Source organism: Glandiceps talaboti, chromosome 14 (assembly GCF_964340395.1).
Source record: "Glandiceps talaboti chromosome 14, keGlaTala1.1, whole genome shotgun sequence".
NCBI lineage: Eukaryota > Metazoa > Hemichordata > Enteropneusta > Spengelidae > Glandiceps > Glandiceps talaboti.
This window is the reverse complement of record NC_135562.1, coordinates 23159771-23179420: the sequence shown is the minus strand read 5'-3', so window position 1 is coordinate 23179420 and position 19650 is coordinate 23159771. Positions and strand designations below refer to the sequence as shown.

Here is a 19650-nt window from a genome sequence, read left to right as displayed (position 1 = left end):
CTTTCAAAGTTTATGTGATGTGTAGTGCTGTGTTTGTTTTACATTCTGTATAGTATGTAACACAATATATCATCTAGTTGAAATAATATATTATGAATATTTGTTATCCATGATACGGTATCAACTTGCTTTTCATGGATAGGGGGCGATATTTGTTCAAAATGGCAATTCAGTCATTTTTTCACCTATTTTTAGAAACCATGGTGAATATTTCACGGAATAAGTAAAAAATAGCGAAAATAGCGACATGGAATTTGCATAACGTAATAATGCATTTTAACGAAGCAACAGTTCCATTTGAACGAGCATTTTGTGATGTTAATTTGGCATAGAGGGCGCACTATAAATACCTACTGTACATTTGATGAGTGATCCAATGGGATTGCAAACGATCCTGTTGTGAAATGATAGTGAGACTATCTTCCATGGACAGAGCGGATCTCTGTCTGAATTATATTGTGTAAGGGGTAACCATTTGATTTGGGGTACATACATACATACATACATACATACATACATAAATACATACATACATACATACATACATACATACATACATACATACATACATACATACATACATACATACATACATACACACGAGTAGATTTACTTGTATTAGTACTAGCGTAGTATATTGCATTACATGCCAGAAATGTGTTTTTTATATATAGGTTCGACTGTACGTCGTCGTGGTGATCGTTTTGTAGAACATCTCCGTCTGACCAGACAAAAGAATCGTAACTATCCCGTATCTATGCATTTTATTACTAACGATCACAATGTATCAGATATGTCTATTTCAGGAATTTGTAAGGTTTCTGGCGATGAGAAACTATTGAGGTTGAAGGAAGAGGAAATCATTTTCCGTCTCGGAACACTGAAACCCCTTGGAATTAATAGATTATTCACGTCATTCCCAGTCTAATCACGCTTTATTTTATATTTTAGGCGTATCCTATTGGGTTCTATTTGGTGCGTGCGAATATTAAAACTTTTCACACGTATAACCGTTAATCACATGCGGTTGTCGTTCTGTTCCATAACATTCAGATATAATCAGGTGTTTACCTAATATGTGTTGCCTATAAATACCTTGAAAAAGAATTTTGATTCGAAACGTCGGATTACATCTATTTATTCGGACTGTCTCACAAGTTCCTTTCTTTTTACATACATACATACATACATACATACATACATACATACATACATACATACACATACATACATACATACATACATACATACATACATACATACATACATACATACATACATACATACATACATACATACATACATACATACATACATACATACATACATACATACATACATACATACATACATACATACATACATACATACATACATACATACATACATACATACATACATACATACATACATACATACATACATACATACATACTCATATACATACATACATACATACATACATACATACATACATACATACATACATACATACATACTCAAATACATACATACATACATACTCATATACATACATACATACATACATACATACATACATACATACATACATACATACATACATACATACATACATACATACATACATACATACATACATACATACATACATACATACATACATACATACATACATACATACATACATACATACATACATACATACATACATACATACATACATACATACATACATACATACATATATACATACATACATATATACATACATACATACATACATACATACACACACACATACATACATACATACATACATACATACATACATACATACTCAAATACAAACAAAGAAAACAAAACTTTTTATTTTTGAAATTGAATTTCCTTATAAAAGGAGACATACTAGTCTAATTCCTATCGCGCTACGATTCTTACAATCATACTCATTCACGTACAATAGTAAAAGAATCAGAAGAAGCCTTGAAATCAAATATATGTATCCAAATTTGACACTCTAAGTCCACCAGGCATTAATAAAAATGACTGGTAATATCTTGCTAGAGAGTCCATATTAATTTTTTTTTCACTGACCTAGGTAACCCTCTTGTTTTTGTTTCACTTTGAATTTTAGTTCATCACAGTATTTTTACTCTACACCAAGGTATGTAGTTTTTACCCTCTCCTTTTCTCCATTAAACCAATTTCATCATTTTCAGAGGGTTTTCCGTTGTCTTTAGCTACATAGTTTTATTCATTTCTTACCTTTTTACATTCCTGCTACACAGTTTTATTCATTTCTTACCTTTTTACATTCCAGTTCTTTCGATGTTATTTTACTGCTAAACCAACACTTTTTATCCATATTGTAGATGTTTTTTTTCGCTTCGTTTCGTTTTGTTTTGCTTTTATTTTAATAATTTTAAACGTTTTACAAATCAAAAAGGTTACAAACACGACAGATCAAACAAGAAACAAGACTGCAACAAAAAAGACACAAGTACGAAAATAGGAAAAGTATAACACTACTTAATATTGAGATTAAATTATCCACAGGAAAATTAGATAAAAACATCATTTTAAAGGTGATCATTTTCTTAGATGCATTTCAATGTCATTCCTAGTTTGTGCGATTTGTTTATTGATGATTCTAGCCTGCGTCACTACTCACTACAATTTGGGAGTGTTGTTTGCACTTTGTAGCAGCACTGATACTGCTTCCCAAGGAGTAATAAATAATTAAGTATCATTGAGAAATGGTTTGAATCCAACATCACTTGTTGAAGTGTTAGGGTAATAAAACCTTCTTTTTCCATAAATACATCTCTAAAAAGGTCCAAAAACCTTGAGCAATGTACAGTGGTAAAATAATTGATATCTTGTTTCTATCTCATCCTGACAAAATTTAACAAAGGGGGTTGTCAGTTCTACATGGGATCATTCTAAATAAATCACTGTGTACAAAATGCGGTGCAGCAATTTAAACTGACATTTTGTAGACTTCGTCTCAATCGCCAATTTAAATGGAAGATTATAAAACTTTGAAAACTGTTGAAACGATCAATCAAAATCCTTCATATAATAACCAATGGAGATTAAAAAAACTTTGAAAACTGGGCTGCATGGCCTTTGTATTGATAAAACTCTGCTTTTTAGCCAAACGACTGATTTTAGTTGGACTATTGATGTAAATATGTGGTACTAGATGATAAGAGAAGGCAGGTCTAAGAGGCAGTAGATGACCGATCTATTTTTAACCTTAGGGACCGGGCAGTTTCTTCAGCCTGGGGGGGGGGGGCGGTGGATTCTTAAATCGGGCCGACAAAAAGTCACTGAACCCCCCCCCCCCCTATCTGTAAAACCAAAAACAGGCTGACCCCCCTATCACTTAATTCTAAAACACGATGACCCGACCCCCCCCCCCCCCCCCCCACACCATATATATAATATTCACATGACAGGTATTTTTTGATCGTGACTCAGTGTGGACTGCTTGACTGTCTTGCATCTACTTTATAAGATCCCAGGTTAGCACTATCATAATTGTAATTATTGACTACACAGGGTAAATATATTCCAAAAGGAATTTAATAGCATCTTGACAGTGAAAGTTATGGGAAAATTTTGAGCAGGGAATATGTATATCTCTTATGGGGGTCCTAGGGGTCTTCCCCTAGAAGTCCTGGAGTTTTTTACTCTGAAAAGTCAATTTTGAGACTATTCAGACCCTTTCAGACAAGAATTTCCAAGCTGTACAAGACAACACCAACATGTAAAAAGCAACTACACAGGGTTGAAATACTTTTGAAATATACTGTGATAGCATCTTGGCAGTAAGAGGGGAAGAGCTTGAGACTGGGATATGTCCACCTCATGTGGGGGATCCAAGGGGGTCTCCCTCTAGAAGCCCTGGAGGATTTTTACTCTTAAAGCCAATTTTAGGCTATTCAGACCCTTTCAAGCAATAACTCAATCCATGCTTTACAAGACAGCACCATCAAGTATCAGAAACTATTCTTTATAACTTACATAGGGTTGAAATATGTTCTTAAACAGTTAAATGGCATCATTATATACATGTCAGCACATGAGGGAGTCCTTGGGCCCGGTTTTCCCCCTGGCAGATCTGCAGTTTTTTGCTTCTATTAAGGCAATGTTTAGGTTATTCATAGCCTTTGAGGTAATATTTCCAAGCTTCGAATAGCTGGCGAAAAAATATCGTCCATTGTTTTGTGATATGTGATTATGCTGTGAAGGATTACCAAGGACATTGGTAAGGGACGTATCGGTTAGTTTCTACGGTCGGGGTGGGGGGGGACTTTGTATTTTTCCATCGGGCCAACAAAAAGTATCACAACACCTCGCTGTAAAACTCAAAAAACAGACTGATCCCCCTATCACATTTCTAAAACATGATGACTCCTCCTATATCATATTCACATGCCATGTATTGTGACTCATAATTCGACTACTGTATGTCTCGCTTAGCAAATACTTGACAAGACAGTACCATCATGTATTTAAACACTTTTTAGGCTATTCAAACCCTCTCAGACAGTAAGTTCTAAGTATTTCAAGATATCACTATCAAGTATCACAATTACTCCTTATACAAAGGGTTGAAATATGTTGTTAAAAAAGTTAAATGGCATCGTTATAGTAAAGCTTAAGGTCAATGCTTAAGGTCAATGCACCTGATGATGACACCCCCGCCCCAACCCCCGCCATCGCCGAAGAACCGATCTGTCACTAGGAGGTAATGAAGAATATATTATTTTATGACAAAATTGTGACGATGTTTATAACAATGGTTGGCTACAATAAACAATGTTTATAGCCGTAATTGTTTACATTATCACAATGTTTATAACAGTGGTTGGCTAGAATGTGAGAATGTTGATCACAGTGGTTGATTTCATTAACAATGTTAATATAATAGTGGTTGGCTACAATATGGCAATGTTTCTAACAGTGGTTGGCTAAAATGTGACAATGTTTTTAACAATGGTTGGTTTCATTATCACAATGTTTATAACATTGGTTGGTTACAATGTGACAATGTTGATCACAGTGGTTGCTTTCATTATCACAATGTTTATAACAGTGGTTGGTTACAATTTGACAATGTTGGTCACAGTGGTTTGTTTCATTATCACATTGTTTATATAACAGTGGTTGGTTACAATTTGACAATGTTGGTCACAGTGGTTTGTTTCATTATCACATTGTTTATATAACAGTGGTTGGTTATAATATGACAATGTTTATCACAGTGGTTGCTTTCATTATCACAATGTTTATAACAGTGGTTGGTTACAATTTGACAATGTTGGTCACAGTGGTTTGTTTCATTATCACATTGTTTATATAACAGTGGTTGGTTATAATATGACAATGTTTATCACAGTGGTTGCTTTCATTATCACAATGTTTATAACAGTGGTTGGTTACAATTTGACAATGTTGGTCACAGTGGTTTGTTTCATTATCACATTGTTTATATAACAGTGGTTGGTTATAATATGACAATGTTTATCACAGTGGTTGCTTTCATTATCACAATATTTATAACAGTGGTTGGTTACAATGTGACAATGTTTATAACAGTGGTTGGCTACAATATTACAGTGTTTATAACAGTGGTGGGCTAAAATGTGACAATGTGTATCACAGTGGTTGGCTACATTATCACAATGTTTATAACAGTTTATTTATTTACTTATTTATTAATCTTTCATATACAGACACCATTTCAGTGCATTAGCACTGTTCTCCCAATGGAACCTGTTGCAAGATTACGTACACAGAAAAAAAAAGAAGAAAAAGGGAAAAACCAGGACCAAAAGTTACAGATGCACAGTTTTAACTGTAGGGATGTATATGTTACCTCTACTGAAATTTCTTTAACAGCTCGTTTTGTTTTTCTAGACATGTCGCATTCGCTGTCCCACCAAGCCCGGTTTGATTCCGAATTTGTACTTTTATAGCCATGCATATGTTTGATGTTGCTTGCAGCGTAACTAAGTTAAAGTATTATTGAAGATTTTAACAGCACCCTTACTGTCATTTGACTGAATTACAGTATCAAAAAACTTCCTTATTGGCCGTTGAAGTTTCATCCTTCTTGTAAATTACGATTGATGTGATTCCAAACAACAGAGCTACAAGTAGCAGAAAAAATCAATTCTTCTTGCTAGTGTAAATGACCCAACACTCTCTTGGTCTGTAATCAAGCGTCTCAAGGGGATCGGACCACCTGTAAAAGGTTCTCTACTCATCAAATAAGACTATCGATATGGTTACTTTCATAAACGTTTAAACATTGACAAAAAAAAAAACGTTTTGATGAGGAATTTCAAGAGAAAATCTTGAATCACCATGATAATAACTGTATCCTATGTGATTGATGCCAATGAACCTACTTTGGTAAATTCTAAGATTACTTTAGACGAAATTACTCGGACCATTAAAAAGTTGCAAAAGAGCAAGTCACTTCACCAGGCCCCGACGGTTTTAAAAATAAAATGTTTAAATGTGGTATTGATACTTTATGACAATATTTGTAAAAAATTGTTTAATGCCATTTTAATTTCGGGAAATTACCCAAAAGACTCGTGGTGGAAAGGCATAGTTTTCTCTTTGCACAAAAAGGGTTATTTTTCTGAAGTTAGTAACTACAGAGGAATTTCATCACTAACACTGACCATTGTCATTATTTTTCCTCATCTTAACAGCATGAACTGTCAGCACAAATGATTATAAGAGAGTTAGTCGAAATAGTTATTTTTATAACATTTAATATCTGTCTTGTACAAGTAAAATATTCACAAAAATCGTGAATGAACGTTTGGCGATTTGGATTCAAAATTGCAATTTGTTAATTGAAGCACAGGTAGGCTTCCGCAAGGGGTATACCACAGTGTGCAAGGTGTATAGCACAGTGTGCAAGGTGTATAACACAGTGTGCAAGGTGTATAACACAGTGTGTAAGGGGTATAGCACAGTGTGCAAGGGGTATAGCACAGTGTGCAAGGTGTATAACACAGTGTGCAAGGTGTATAACACAGTGTGTAAGGGGTATAACACAGTGTGCAGGGGTATAGCACAGTGTGTAAGGTGTATAACACAGTGTGCAAGGTGTATAACATTAACACAGTGTGTAAGGGGTATAACACAGTGTGCAAGGGGTATAGCACAGTGTGTAAGGTGTATAACACAGTGTGTAAGGGGTATAACACAGTGTGTAAGGTGTATAACAGTGTGCAAGGTGTATAACACGGTGTGTAAGGGGTATAACACAGTGTGTAAGGGGTATAGCACAGTGTGTAAGGGGTATAACACAGTGTGCAAGGTGTATAACAGTGTGTAAGGGGTATAACACAGTGTGTAAGGGGTATAGCACAGTGTGTAAGGGGTATAACACAGTGTGCAAGGGGTATAACACAGTGTGCAAGGTGTATAACACAGTGTGTAAGGTGTATAGCACAGTGTGCAAGGTGTATAACACAGTGTGTAAGGGGTATAACACAGTGTGCAAGGTGTATAACACAGTGTGTAAGGGGTATAGCACAGTGTGCAAGGGGTATAACACAGTGTGTAAGGGGTATAGCACAGTGTGCAAGGGGTATAGCACAGTGTGCAAGGTGTATAACACAGTGTGCAAGGTGCATAACACAGTGTGCAAGGGGTATAACACAGTGTGCAAGGGGTATAACACAGTGTGCAGGGGTATAGCACAGTGTGTAAGGGATATAGCACAGTGTGTAAGGTGTATAGCACAGTGTGCAAGGGGTATAACACAGTGTGTAAGGGGTATAGCACAGTGTGCAAGGTGTATATCACAGTGTGCAAGGGGTATAGCACAGTGTGCAAGGGGTATAGCACAGTGTGTAAGGGGTATAACACAGTGTGCAAGGGGTATAGCACATTGTGTAAGGGGTATATAGCAGTGTGTTAGGGGTATAACACAGTGTGCAAGGTATATAGCACAGTGTGCAAGGTGTATAGCACAGTGTGCAAGGTGTATAACACAGTGTGCAAGGGGTATAACACAGTGTGTAAGGGGTATAGCACAGTGTGTAAGGATTGCCGTACATCATTACTGATAATGTACTCCGTTATTGGGCATCGCGGCCCTGGAACGAGCATAACAATACAAGCTTATTTGTTCTGTTTCTTCATACGACTAGGTATCTTTTCGAAATGTATGTTGTTACTTATGATTGTCATTTCCACTGTGTAAAAATACAACGCATTCATGAAACAAATTTGTGTTCACAGCAGTTCATTGAAGTGTATATGTGTGTGTACGTGTACGTACGTGTGTCGCTATGATTAGTATTCAGCTTCCGGGCCGAACATGGCAGACGATGTTCAGCGCTGTGTATATTATACGTTGTTTTGCGTTTCTCGGTCTACAAATTCACTGGAATTGGCAAAACTATAAAAATAATAACAATAATGTATGCCCTCCCAGTCCATAATGGACTCAAGCAAACTTTGCACTCCATAATGGGCTCGGCTGTCGCCTCGCCCATTATGTCGTTCAAAGTTTGCTTTCGTCCATTATGGGCTGTGAGGGCGTACATTATTGTTTAAATAATTTTACGGAGTATCCTATTCAAGAAAGAGCAGTAATGTTGCTTTCCTCAAGAAACCCATATGAATATTACAATTGGCTATTTATGTATATATTAAGACTTTCACACACACACACACACACACACACACACACACACACACACACACACAGAAAACCTTACAGTCTTTGTAAATTTATACATTTAAGAGTTTATATTTTGTCAATGTGTTGTCCAATTTTCTTTTTCTTTTTCTTTTCGGACGGCGGCCCTATTCTCAGTGTTGAATAAACGACTACAATTCCTAATCTAAATTGTTCTACACTTCAGTATAAAACAATTAATACACATTGTATACTTTCAATTTCATGTTATCGACACTACAAATCACCACATCTCATCAGACTCCAGTTTCTATAATACACAGAAGGTATAAGCACCTAAAGTTCTCTAACAAACCAGTGTACTATATCTGCAATATGTCACTATGCCAATGTTACGGACACTACCTGGCCCATTGTTATGTGTCATGTGAAAATCATTTCAAACTTACATTAACTTTAACTTTTCAAAGCTGTGAAATATTACCTTAACGGCTATGAATAACCTAACATTTCATTTGCCTTAACAGAGCAAAATGAACCCTCCAGATCTGCTAGAACTCCCTCACCGTACGCCCAAAGGTCACTTATGCAGTCAACCAACAATCAGATGTACCAACCTTTTACTGTCATAAACTGTGGTATTAAATTATTCTTAAACATTTTATCCGTATATAAAGATTAATTGCTAATTTCAGATTATACTGTCTTTTAAAGGTGTGACAGGATAGTCTAAAAACTGCCTTTAAAAAAAAAGACTCTTAAAGTAAAGAACCTCTCCAACTCTCCCCTGCCATTGATCCAACCATCAGATGTGATGACCCGTACTATAATGATGCCATTTAACTTATTTAAGAACATATTTCAACCCCATGTATGGAGAGAATTTCTGATACTTGATATCGTCTTGTAAAGATTGGAGATTATTGCCTGATGAAAGGATCTGAAAGGATTATTGTAAAAAAACAACCTTCAGAGCTTATAGGTAGGGGATACCCACTACGAACCCCCACGAGAACCCCATCTCAACTTCTTCCCCCTAACTTTTATTTATTGTCAAGATGCTATTGAGAGAGAACTTTTTAAACAAATATTTCACCCCTGTGTAGTTGCTAATTACATATTGGTGCTGTCTTGTAAAGCTAAAAATTGACTTTAAGAATACAAAAAACCCTATAGAGCTTCTAGGAGGAGACCCACCCCAATGAGAAGTGTTCATATTCCCATCTCAAGTTTTCCCCCCTACTGTCAAGATGCTGCTAAACTCCTTTTCGAATATATTTACTCTGACTGTGTGTAGTCGCTACCTACTCAGTTATATCACTCGGAAATGTGTGTAGGGTGATCGTTTCACTGCTGGTGCTGCCGACAAAACACCGAGGAACCATTGTTGCCGGAAGACTAAACTGGTACACAACAATATGTACAGTTACAGATAATACTCTATGGCAAGCGTAATTAGTAATTCATAAGTAAACATTACACAAAGGCTTAGAAGGCTTTTGTAACACGTGGGACCTCGACACCTTTCGTGGGCTGGCTAAGGTGTAGTCTATCTGCTAGACCTCGGATGTTCTTCGGATAGAATACGACACCCGCCCGAACATCGTTATCGAGGATGGAACATCTGAGTTCGGGCAAGCCCTCACTGCGAACTTCGTTCGCTTATAGTATCGAAAGAAAGCCCGAATGTCTAGCAGCAAGACTAGCTGAGGTGTCGAAGTTAGTCGAAGCACTGGGGATTAAGGGGGCAAGTATTTTTGCGACTTTCTTGCCAATGCGCATAATATTTAGAGGTATGAATGCAATTTCAATTATTTTTATGGCAAAATAAACATAATTACGAAAAAAATTATCAACCTTTGCATATACACGTTAAAGCTTGATGTTCATGCCAAGATTCCCCGGCACAAACGCTGTAGATTCAAAATCATTTCCATATGAAATGACAACTTACTTGAGGTGTGAACTGACTGTCAATCGGTAATTGCTCTGACAAATATCACTGTTTGCACAGGTTTCAATCCCACGGGTTTGCGGGGGGGGGGCATCATTGTGATCTTTTGTTCCACTTGATCGGTAGTTTATTTATAGTCTATGGATGGTCATAAGTCATTAAGATGTCCGCGGTCAGAGGATTAGCCTAGATACATGGTTTGTGCCGGCCAATCCCGTCATGTTATAACTTAAAATCTATATGGTTAATTTGCATAATCAATGTTTTTTTTAGATAATTAGGCAACATGTTAATTGTGCAAGCTTCAAATTTCATTAAGTTTCGTATAATTAATGTTCAATTAAGTTGTACGTCATGTAAAATAGCTATAATTTAGAATTTTGTATTCCAACAATGTATGTAGGCCCAAAAATCTATGAATTTTGCCCTTAGGGGTGGACCATTTGATATCCTGGGGGGGGGGGGGGGCTTGGAAGATTTCGGGGAAAAAAAGATGCCAAATGGATTTGCTTGAAAAAAAATCCGGATATGAGTGGGTGATGGAAAAAAAAGATGGACCACTGCTGCTAGAAAAAAAATTGTCTTGGCAGGGAAATGATGCACAGGTTCGAATATACTGTTCAACCTGCTCGTACCTCTCCAACCAGCTAGGACACTTGTCAAATCATGACAAACAGTTTCAAACACATGTCAGGGACCAGTCAGTTTCGTTAGCCTGTGGTACATATATATATTTGTTCTTGTCTCTGTTTCTTTCATAAATGGTTTAAATATTACTTCATGTAAGGGTTCAAACATAACTATACATTGAATTATACATATAATACATGTATTACCTAGCTACCACACTAGTTACAGAACATGCCATGTAAGTGTTTGGCTGTTTCACAATCAGTACTTCACTTATCTTACACTTTGGGGCAAAAGTGAACTTGAAGGTTTTGTAATGGTAATCTTCATACTATTGGATAGTTTATAAAAGAACTTAATCTAAATTGTTCTAGTCTCTTCAGTATGAATTTGTCAGAAGGGATGCTATACTTCCTATTTCAGACACTACATGTATCGACACCACAACTCAAATTCAAGTTTCTATTGTACACTAGGTATGACCTCCTAAAGTGCTCTAACACATCAGTAACTTTACTATACATGCAATATCAATGCCCCTATACCAATGTTACAGGCCCACTTTTATAACATGGAAAACTTATTTAAAAAGTTATATTTACTTTAGCTTTTCGATGCTTGGCAATATATATCTCAGAGGCTATGAGTAACCTAAAAATTGCCTAAATAGAAACAAAAAACTACAGATTTGGCAGGGGGGGGGGGGCTTGGACTCCATCACCCCAGAGGCCACTCATTCGTTAAACCAACAATAAGATTCACCAAAATTGGTTTAAAAAAACTTGAAAAGCTTCTAGGGGAGACCCCTTTGGACCCCCTCTCCCATAAGAGGTACACATGTTCCAGTTTCAAATCAAAGTTCTTTCCTCCACCTCTTAGTGTCAAGATGCTATGGCACTTTATTTCAAACATGTGTCAACCTTATGTAGTTGCTTTTTACATGTTAGAGCTGTCTTGTAAAGCTTGCAAATTATTGTCTGAAAGTGTCTGTTAATAGCCTGAAAATTGGCTTTAAGAGTAAAAATCCTCCAGGGCTTCTAGGGGGAGACCCCCTAGACCCCCCCCCCCCCGTAAGAGGTAGACATGTTCCAGTCTCAAATCAAAGTTCTTTGCTCCACCTCTTAGTGTCAAGATGCTATGGCACTTTATTTCAAAAATGTTTCAACCTCACGTAGTTGCTTTTTACATGTTAGAGCTGTCTTGTAAAGTTTGTAAATTATTGTCTGAAAGTGTCAGTGAATAGCCTTAACATTGCCTTTAGAAGTAAAAATCCTCCAGGGCTTCTAGGGGGAAACCTAGAACCCCCCTCCCATTCACACACACACACACACACACACACACACACACACACACACACACACACACACACACACACACGCACACGCACACGCGCGCGCGCACGGACGGACGGACGCACGCACGCACGCACACACACACACACACACACACGCGCGCGCGCGCGCGCGCGCACTCACTCACACAAGAGGTGGACATATCCCAGTCTCAAAGCTCTTCCCTCTACAGCTTACTGTCAGATTTTATGAAACTTTATTCACGGGGGTCAGTGACATTTTGTCGGCCCAATGGAAAAAAACACTGACACCCCCCCCCCCATCCCCCCAAGCTGGAGAAACTGACCGGTCTATCTGAATGTTTGAGCTCACAAATCAAGTTTCCGATTTGTATTTTCAGTGTGTCACCATGGCATAAAAACTGTCAACGATGTTTATTTAATTGAAAATCAAACATGTATGAAATATGTAGTTTTCTATATATAGTCTGTGTGTGATAGAACAGCATCTTTTTACTCTCTGTATTACCGTGTGCGAAAACCAAACAGAAAATTGTGGCAACAAATGTAGGTGTTCAACACTGACATAAAAAAAAATCCGGATATCTCAAAGAAGCAAAGAAAAAAAAGTTGCCAGCATAGGCGAAGGAGAAAAAAAATTCTCAGGCAAGCAGGTGGGGAAAAAATAATGACTCTCCACCAATCTTCCAAGCCCCCCCCCCAGGATATCGAATGGTCTACCCCTTACAGGAAGCATTCAGTTAACCACTCAACAATAACTTCAACCAGTCACAGTCATATTTCTTGTTTGTGTTCCAATTACAATAAAATGTTGTGACTGAATGCTGTTTGTATTGCATATTGTGTGTGAGAGAGAGAGAGAGAGAGAGAGAGAGAGAGATAGAGAGAGAGAGAGAGAGAGAGAGAGAGAGAGAGAGAGAGAGAGAGAGAGAGAGAGAGAGAGAGAGAGAGAGAGAGAGAGAGAGAGAGAGAGAGAGAGAGAGAGAGAGAGAGAGAAAGCATGTGTATGAATGTATGCCTGGAGGACATGTAAAAAGCAAGTACTCTCAAGGGGGCCATCAATTTTTCCCACGATTTCCTATAAAAAAATACACCTGCTGCCTACCCCTAGAAGTAAAATCTGGACACTCCCTTATTGGTAGTACTAGTAGCAGTACTAGTATTAATACTAGTAGCAGTACTAGAGGTTGTCAATTACAGTGCTAAATTATGTTGAGGTAATCATACTTAACGGTGATGACTTGTGAGCATAAAGAAACTCGCCCTGCACGGTGCATGGCAAATTCGTCTTGGACTGTGACCTCTAGTGTCGTAGCTTGGTATCGTTGTTGTTTTCCGGGCTTGTTATGCAATGCGTACCGAATTATTGATAATACCGAAAAAAGGCGGATAGTCCCAGACCAACAAATGGAAGTAAACGACAAAAAACCCCGAAGCAAATAAAGGTTAGAGAGAAACGATATTCAAGTATAAGTATGGCTGTAAATACAAGATGTGGAGTACCTTATAAGGTTCATTTCCATTGGTTAGGCAACGAAAGAAACAAGCACATCTGTTTGTTGTATTTTTAATGAGCGAAAGGGTATATGTATGTTATCCAATCAGTGGCCAACTTGTAATAGCTTCACATCGCCCCTTAAATTAAGTGTGTACATGTATATGGTTTCATCTATGTCTCTAAATGGACTCCTATGTGTCCTTATTTTCGGAAAATATTTCCCCAGACCCCATCTCTCGTTCAGTAGACTGCTTGTTCCACACTCGACTATGTTTGCAATATATAGCCAGATTTAAACTGAATACCGGGCTTACACACGTTGTTGGAATTATATACATGGTGTATGTAGCCGACCACTGTTATAAACATCGTCACAGTTTTGTCACAAATAATATATTCTTCGTTACCTCCTAGGGACCAATCGGTTTTTCAGTGATGGCGGGGGAGGGGGTGTGGGGGTGGGGGTGTCACCATCAGGTGCATTGACCTTAAGCTTTACTATCATGATGTTATTTAACTTTTTAACAACATATTTCAACCCTTTGTATAAGGAGTAATTGTGATACTTGATAGTGATATCTTGAAATACTTAGAACTTACTGTCTGAGAGGGTTTGAATAGCCTAAAAAAGTGTTTAATGCATGATGGTACTGTCTTGTCAAGTATTTGCTAAGCGAGACATAGTCGAATTATGAGTCACAATACATGGCATGTGAATATGATATAGGAGGGGGTCATCATGTTTTAGAAATGGGATGTCTGTTTTTTGAGTTTTACAGCGAGGTGTTGTAAAACTTTTTGTTGGCCCGATGGAAAAATACAAAGTCCCCCCCCCCCCCACCCCGACCGTAGAAACTAACCGATACGTCCCTTACCAATGTCCTTGGTAATCCTTCACAGCATAATCACATATCACAAAACAATAGACGATATTTTTCGCCAGATAACATTTATTGTTCTTAATCTCTGAGGTTGACACAATATTTAAAGTTGGAGAAAAAGAAAGAAAACAATTTTTTTTGAGCTGGACATCATTACAAAATGACTGTAAAGCAACTTGACGTTGACAGACTACTGCATGGACATGTACTACAAAGTGACTTGGGTTTACTATTCAAGTCTTTTGTGAATAAAACACCTACTGTGCAAGACGTCCCTCCGTTAGGCAAGATATTTTAGAAGACTTTACTTTAGTAGCCTGACAGTATGATTAGATGTGGTTGCGATAGCAACCTTGGAATCAAAACGATAGAATAATTAATTTCAGGCACAACACATTGTCTATGGAATCGGTGCTGATGTAGCAAAGATGGTTTCTAAGCAACCCGTATCTCCAAAAGTTCATTCAATGTCTTTCATATTTTACTGAGTCTAGCACAATTTAATAATCGTCTAATTTCTTCAATTGGAATGGTTGTTAAAATTCAACGTGTACCCTCATATAAATCTTTACATTACATTCAAATCTCGAGTGGAAATATCATAATTATTCCTGCCATCTCACGAGATTGAATAATAACTATACTGGTTGTGTGGAAACATAATTTGAGGGAGAAGTCAAGTTCTTTGAAATATCTGAAATAGGAAAATACGTAAATAAGCTTATAAAAAATATAAATACAACTAAAAAATTTGTAAAAGGATGTCTGAGCTTTAAAAGAAATTAGCTGGCTTAGTGAATAAATGTGATACACCCTACAGGCTGAACGATTCGTTTATATTGGTAACTCGGCGGTTGGATGAAACACTCAAACGAAAGGATATTTATACATTGTCATTGTCGTTGAGGGATATCCTACAACGTTTTCTATTCAGCTATACTATGCAGTGCATTTTGACCTTTAAGGCGGTGATGACTATTCGCCCTCTCCGGAAGACGAAATATTTGGTTTGTAATTTCAAAATTCACATGATTCTGCTGAATTAAAAACGTACTTAATTCTTACTTTCTAAACTATTGTAAAAAATGCTATCATAAAAAACTAAAATGTAATAATATGTAAGTCCGATACTGTCGTTAAGTGCAAAATAACTCCTTTTGTGTCCTTTTCACAAATATCAGCCATCTTAAAAAGGAGAATTTGGAAAAGTTCATTGTTTTTGAATTGGTCGATATGTGGTCTTATCAACTTGTACACTTTAAGACGGTCACGTGGTACACTTGTACAACTTAAGACGGTCACGTGAAGAAGAGCACCTTTGGCCACATCACGTTCCATCTTCAATCTGTCCTTGTCTACAGTTTTCCAAAGCTAGCACCATATTGGAGGTTTCGTGCAGAAAGTGATAACATACATCTTCGTCCAAAGAACGTTTTTTTTTCAAATTTGAAATAAACAGGAATGGTTGGAATGGCACATTCACAGAACATAATAGTTGGATAAGGTGATAGGAAGTACATCTGTTGACAACAATCACCATGGATACTCTCGCATACACACACGTACACACATACGTAATCACGTGCACTACATGGAACACGCAACTCTCAGAAACTCTGTAGGATATTTTTTTCACATTTGGTCTGAAAAATCCACTTGGTCAAACACATTCTTTGTTTGTCATAGTGTATTGTAGTTTGGTAGGTGAAAGTTAAAATGACAACCTCTGACACACAGAACGATTCGTAAACCGCTAAACTTCCTCCATGCACACATTTTTAAGTACAATTGTAGAATATAATGAAGGGGAAGCCCCAGTTATATTCAATGAATGACAATGATATACAGATTAGGGATGGAAATACTAGAAATTAAAGTGTGACGAAACAACTCTGAATTACCGACATACGTACCTACAGTCACTTGTATTTAAGTCCAAATGGATTATTCTGACCGACAGAAGTATTAATACACAAAATAACCACAGTTCAATGACGTATTCAATATTTTCATATTTTTCTTTTTCAGAGGCTCCGAGAGTTCTTGTGACCTAGCCCTGCTCTACTACAATCTCTACCGTAGCCATATTTCTTTGGTAAATAGAATCAATTTATGAAAAAGTCAGGACATATATAGTCTACATACCTACCTTAACATAGCTAAGTATTTGACAATCTTAGGAACCACTTTAAGCATGGACAAAATAATATTCTGTTGGAATATTTTTTAGACTTTTATTTTTTTTGCAACACTAAATAATTGGTTAATGCTATGGTTCTGAATTTACACCTGTACAGAGCACTCAGGGCCTCTTGGCTGACATTTTTTTTAAAGCAAAGCATTAAAGCTGTTCTTTAGACGGTTTATTCCTGTGCTTCACCCTCCCCACCTCCTTTGTCACCACTTCCGCCTTCTTGGCTCTCCTCTCCTGCGTTCTCATCCCCCTTGTCTCCACCAGCTTCTCCGTTAGCAGCCTTGTCTTCTTCTTCGCCTTCTTTCTTTTCCTCTTCGTCCTCTTTAGTCTTCCCTTCCTCTTCTCCTTCCTTTTTCTCTTCCTCCGTTTCAGCAGGAGCAGCATCTGCCTTGGTCTTTTCCTTACCCTTTGCCAGAAGGTCATCCCAATCAGGGAAATATTTTTCTTTGATCCTTTCGCAGTATGCTTTCAAGTTGGTCAATTCATCTGTAACTACTTTCTCATGGGGTGAGCCCGGCATCGCCCACACTATTTGAGCCAGAATACCAAATAGTGTTGCGTCAATAACAGTCGGTTCATCACCGAAGAAGAAATTCTTTTCACCTTCGAAAAAATAAAGAGATGACATAAGGAAATATATAATTGTAAGTGTAGACTACATATTAACTATGTACATCATATGAAATAATAGTATCCTGGACAATTCGCCATTGCAATCAATTGTCATGGGACACATTGCCTGAGAGTGAAGTGCTAAGCATATATTGACTCACATTCTGTTGATTTTACTCAATCTGATAACCAAATATTAGCTAGAAATGATGGGTACATGACGGTCAGTTTTTTCATTTGAACTTAATCCCAAGTAATTTCATCATTGAAAACAATCACAATATGTGCAAGGTCTCATACAAATATACATTTTATATATTAGTATCTGTCAACGTCTATACTAGTATCTGCCATTGTATATATTAGTATTTCTAATTGTCTATACTATTATCTATCAATGTCTATACTAGTATCTGTCAATATATGTCAATGTATATGCTAGTATCTGTCAGCGTCTATACCAGTATCTGTCAATCTCTACACTAGTATGTCAGTGTCTATACTAGTATATGTCAGTGTGTATACTAGTATCTGTCAATGTCTATACTGTAGCTATCAATGTGGATACTAGTATATGTCAGTGTGTATACTAGTATCTGTCAATGTCTATACTGTAGCTATCAATGTGGATACTAGTATATGTCAGTGTGTATACTAGTATCTGTCGATGTCTATAATAGTATGTCAATGTCTATACTAGTATATGTCAGTGTGTATACTAGTATCTGTCAATGTCTATACTGTAGCTATCAATGTGGATACTAGTATCTGTCAATGTCTATACTAGTATCTGTCGATGTCTATAATAGTATGTCAATGTCTATACTAGTATCTGTCAATGTCTATACCAGTATCTGTCAATGTCTATACTAGTATCTGTCAATGTCTATACTAGTAGCTATCAATGTCTATAATAGTATGTCAATGTCTACACTAGTATATGTCAGTGTGGATACTAGTATCTGTCAATGTCTATACTAGTATCTGTCGATGTCTATACTGTAGCTATCAATGTGGATACTAGTATCTGTCAATGTCTATACTAGTATCTGTCGATGTCTATATTAGTATGTCAATGTCTATACTAGTATATGTCAATGTCTATACTAGTATCTGTCAATGTCTATACTGTAGCTATCAATGTGGATACTAGTATCTGTCAATGTCTATACTAGTATCTGTCAATGTCTATATTAGTATGTCAATGTCTATACTAGTATATGTCAGTGTGTATACTAGTATCTGTCAATCTCTACACTAGTATGTCAGTGTGTATACTAGTATCTGTCAATGTCTATACTGTAGCTATCAATGTGGATACTAGTATCTGTCAATGTCTATACTAGTATCTGTCAATGTCTATACTAGTAGCTATCAATGTCTATACTAGTATCTGCCAATGTCTATACTAGTATCTGCCAATGAATATACTAGTATCTGCCAATGAATATACTAGTATCTGTCAATGTCTATACTAGTAGCTATCAATGTCTATACTAGTATCTGTCAATGACTATACTAGTATGTCAATGTATATACTAGTATCTGTCAATGTCTATACTAGTAGTTATGAATGTCTATACTAGTATATATTAATGTCTATACTAGTATGTCAATGTATATACTAGTATCTGTCAATGTCTATACTAGTATCTGCCAATGAATATACTAGTATCTGTCAATGTCTATACTAGTATCTATCAATGTCTATACTAGTATCTGTCAATGTCTATACAAGTATGTCAATGTATATACTAGTATCTGTCAATGTCTATACTAGTAGTTATGAATGTCTATACTAGTATCTATGCATGCCTATACTAGTATGTCAATTTCTATACTAGTATCTGTCAATTTCTATACTAGTATATGTCAATGTCTATACTAGTCTCTGTCAATGACTA

The 19650-nt window shown here is 36.8% G+C and overlaps 1 protein-coding gene across 1 annotated transcript in view; it reads right to left on the bottom strand.

Moving 5' to 3' along the window:
* Positions 1-14992: 14992 nt before the first annotated feature.
* Positions 14993-19650, bottom strand: part of LOC144445584 (failed axon connections homolog) — a 34202-nt gene continuing 29544 nt past the window's right edge. Inside the window, exon 5 of the mRNA XM_078135191.1 lies at positions 14993-17737. Coding sequence (XP_077991317.1) covers positions 17304-17737 — 434 coding nt within the window. The 3' untranslated portion in view covers positions 14993-17303. The remainder of the gene's footprint in view (positions 17738-19650) is intronic.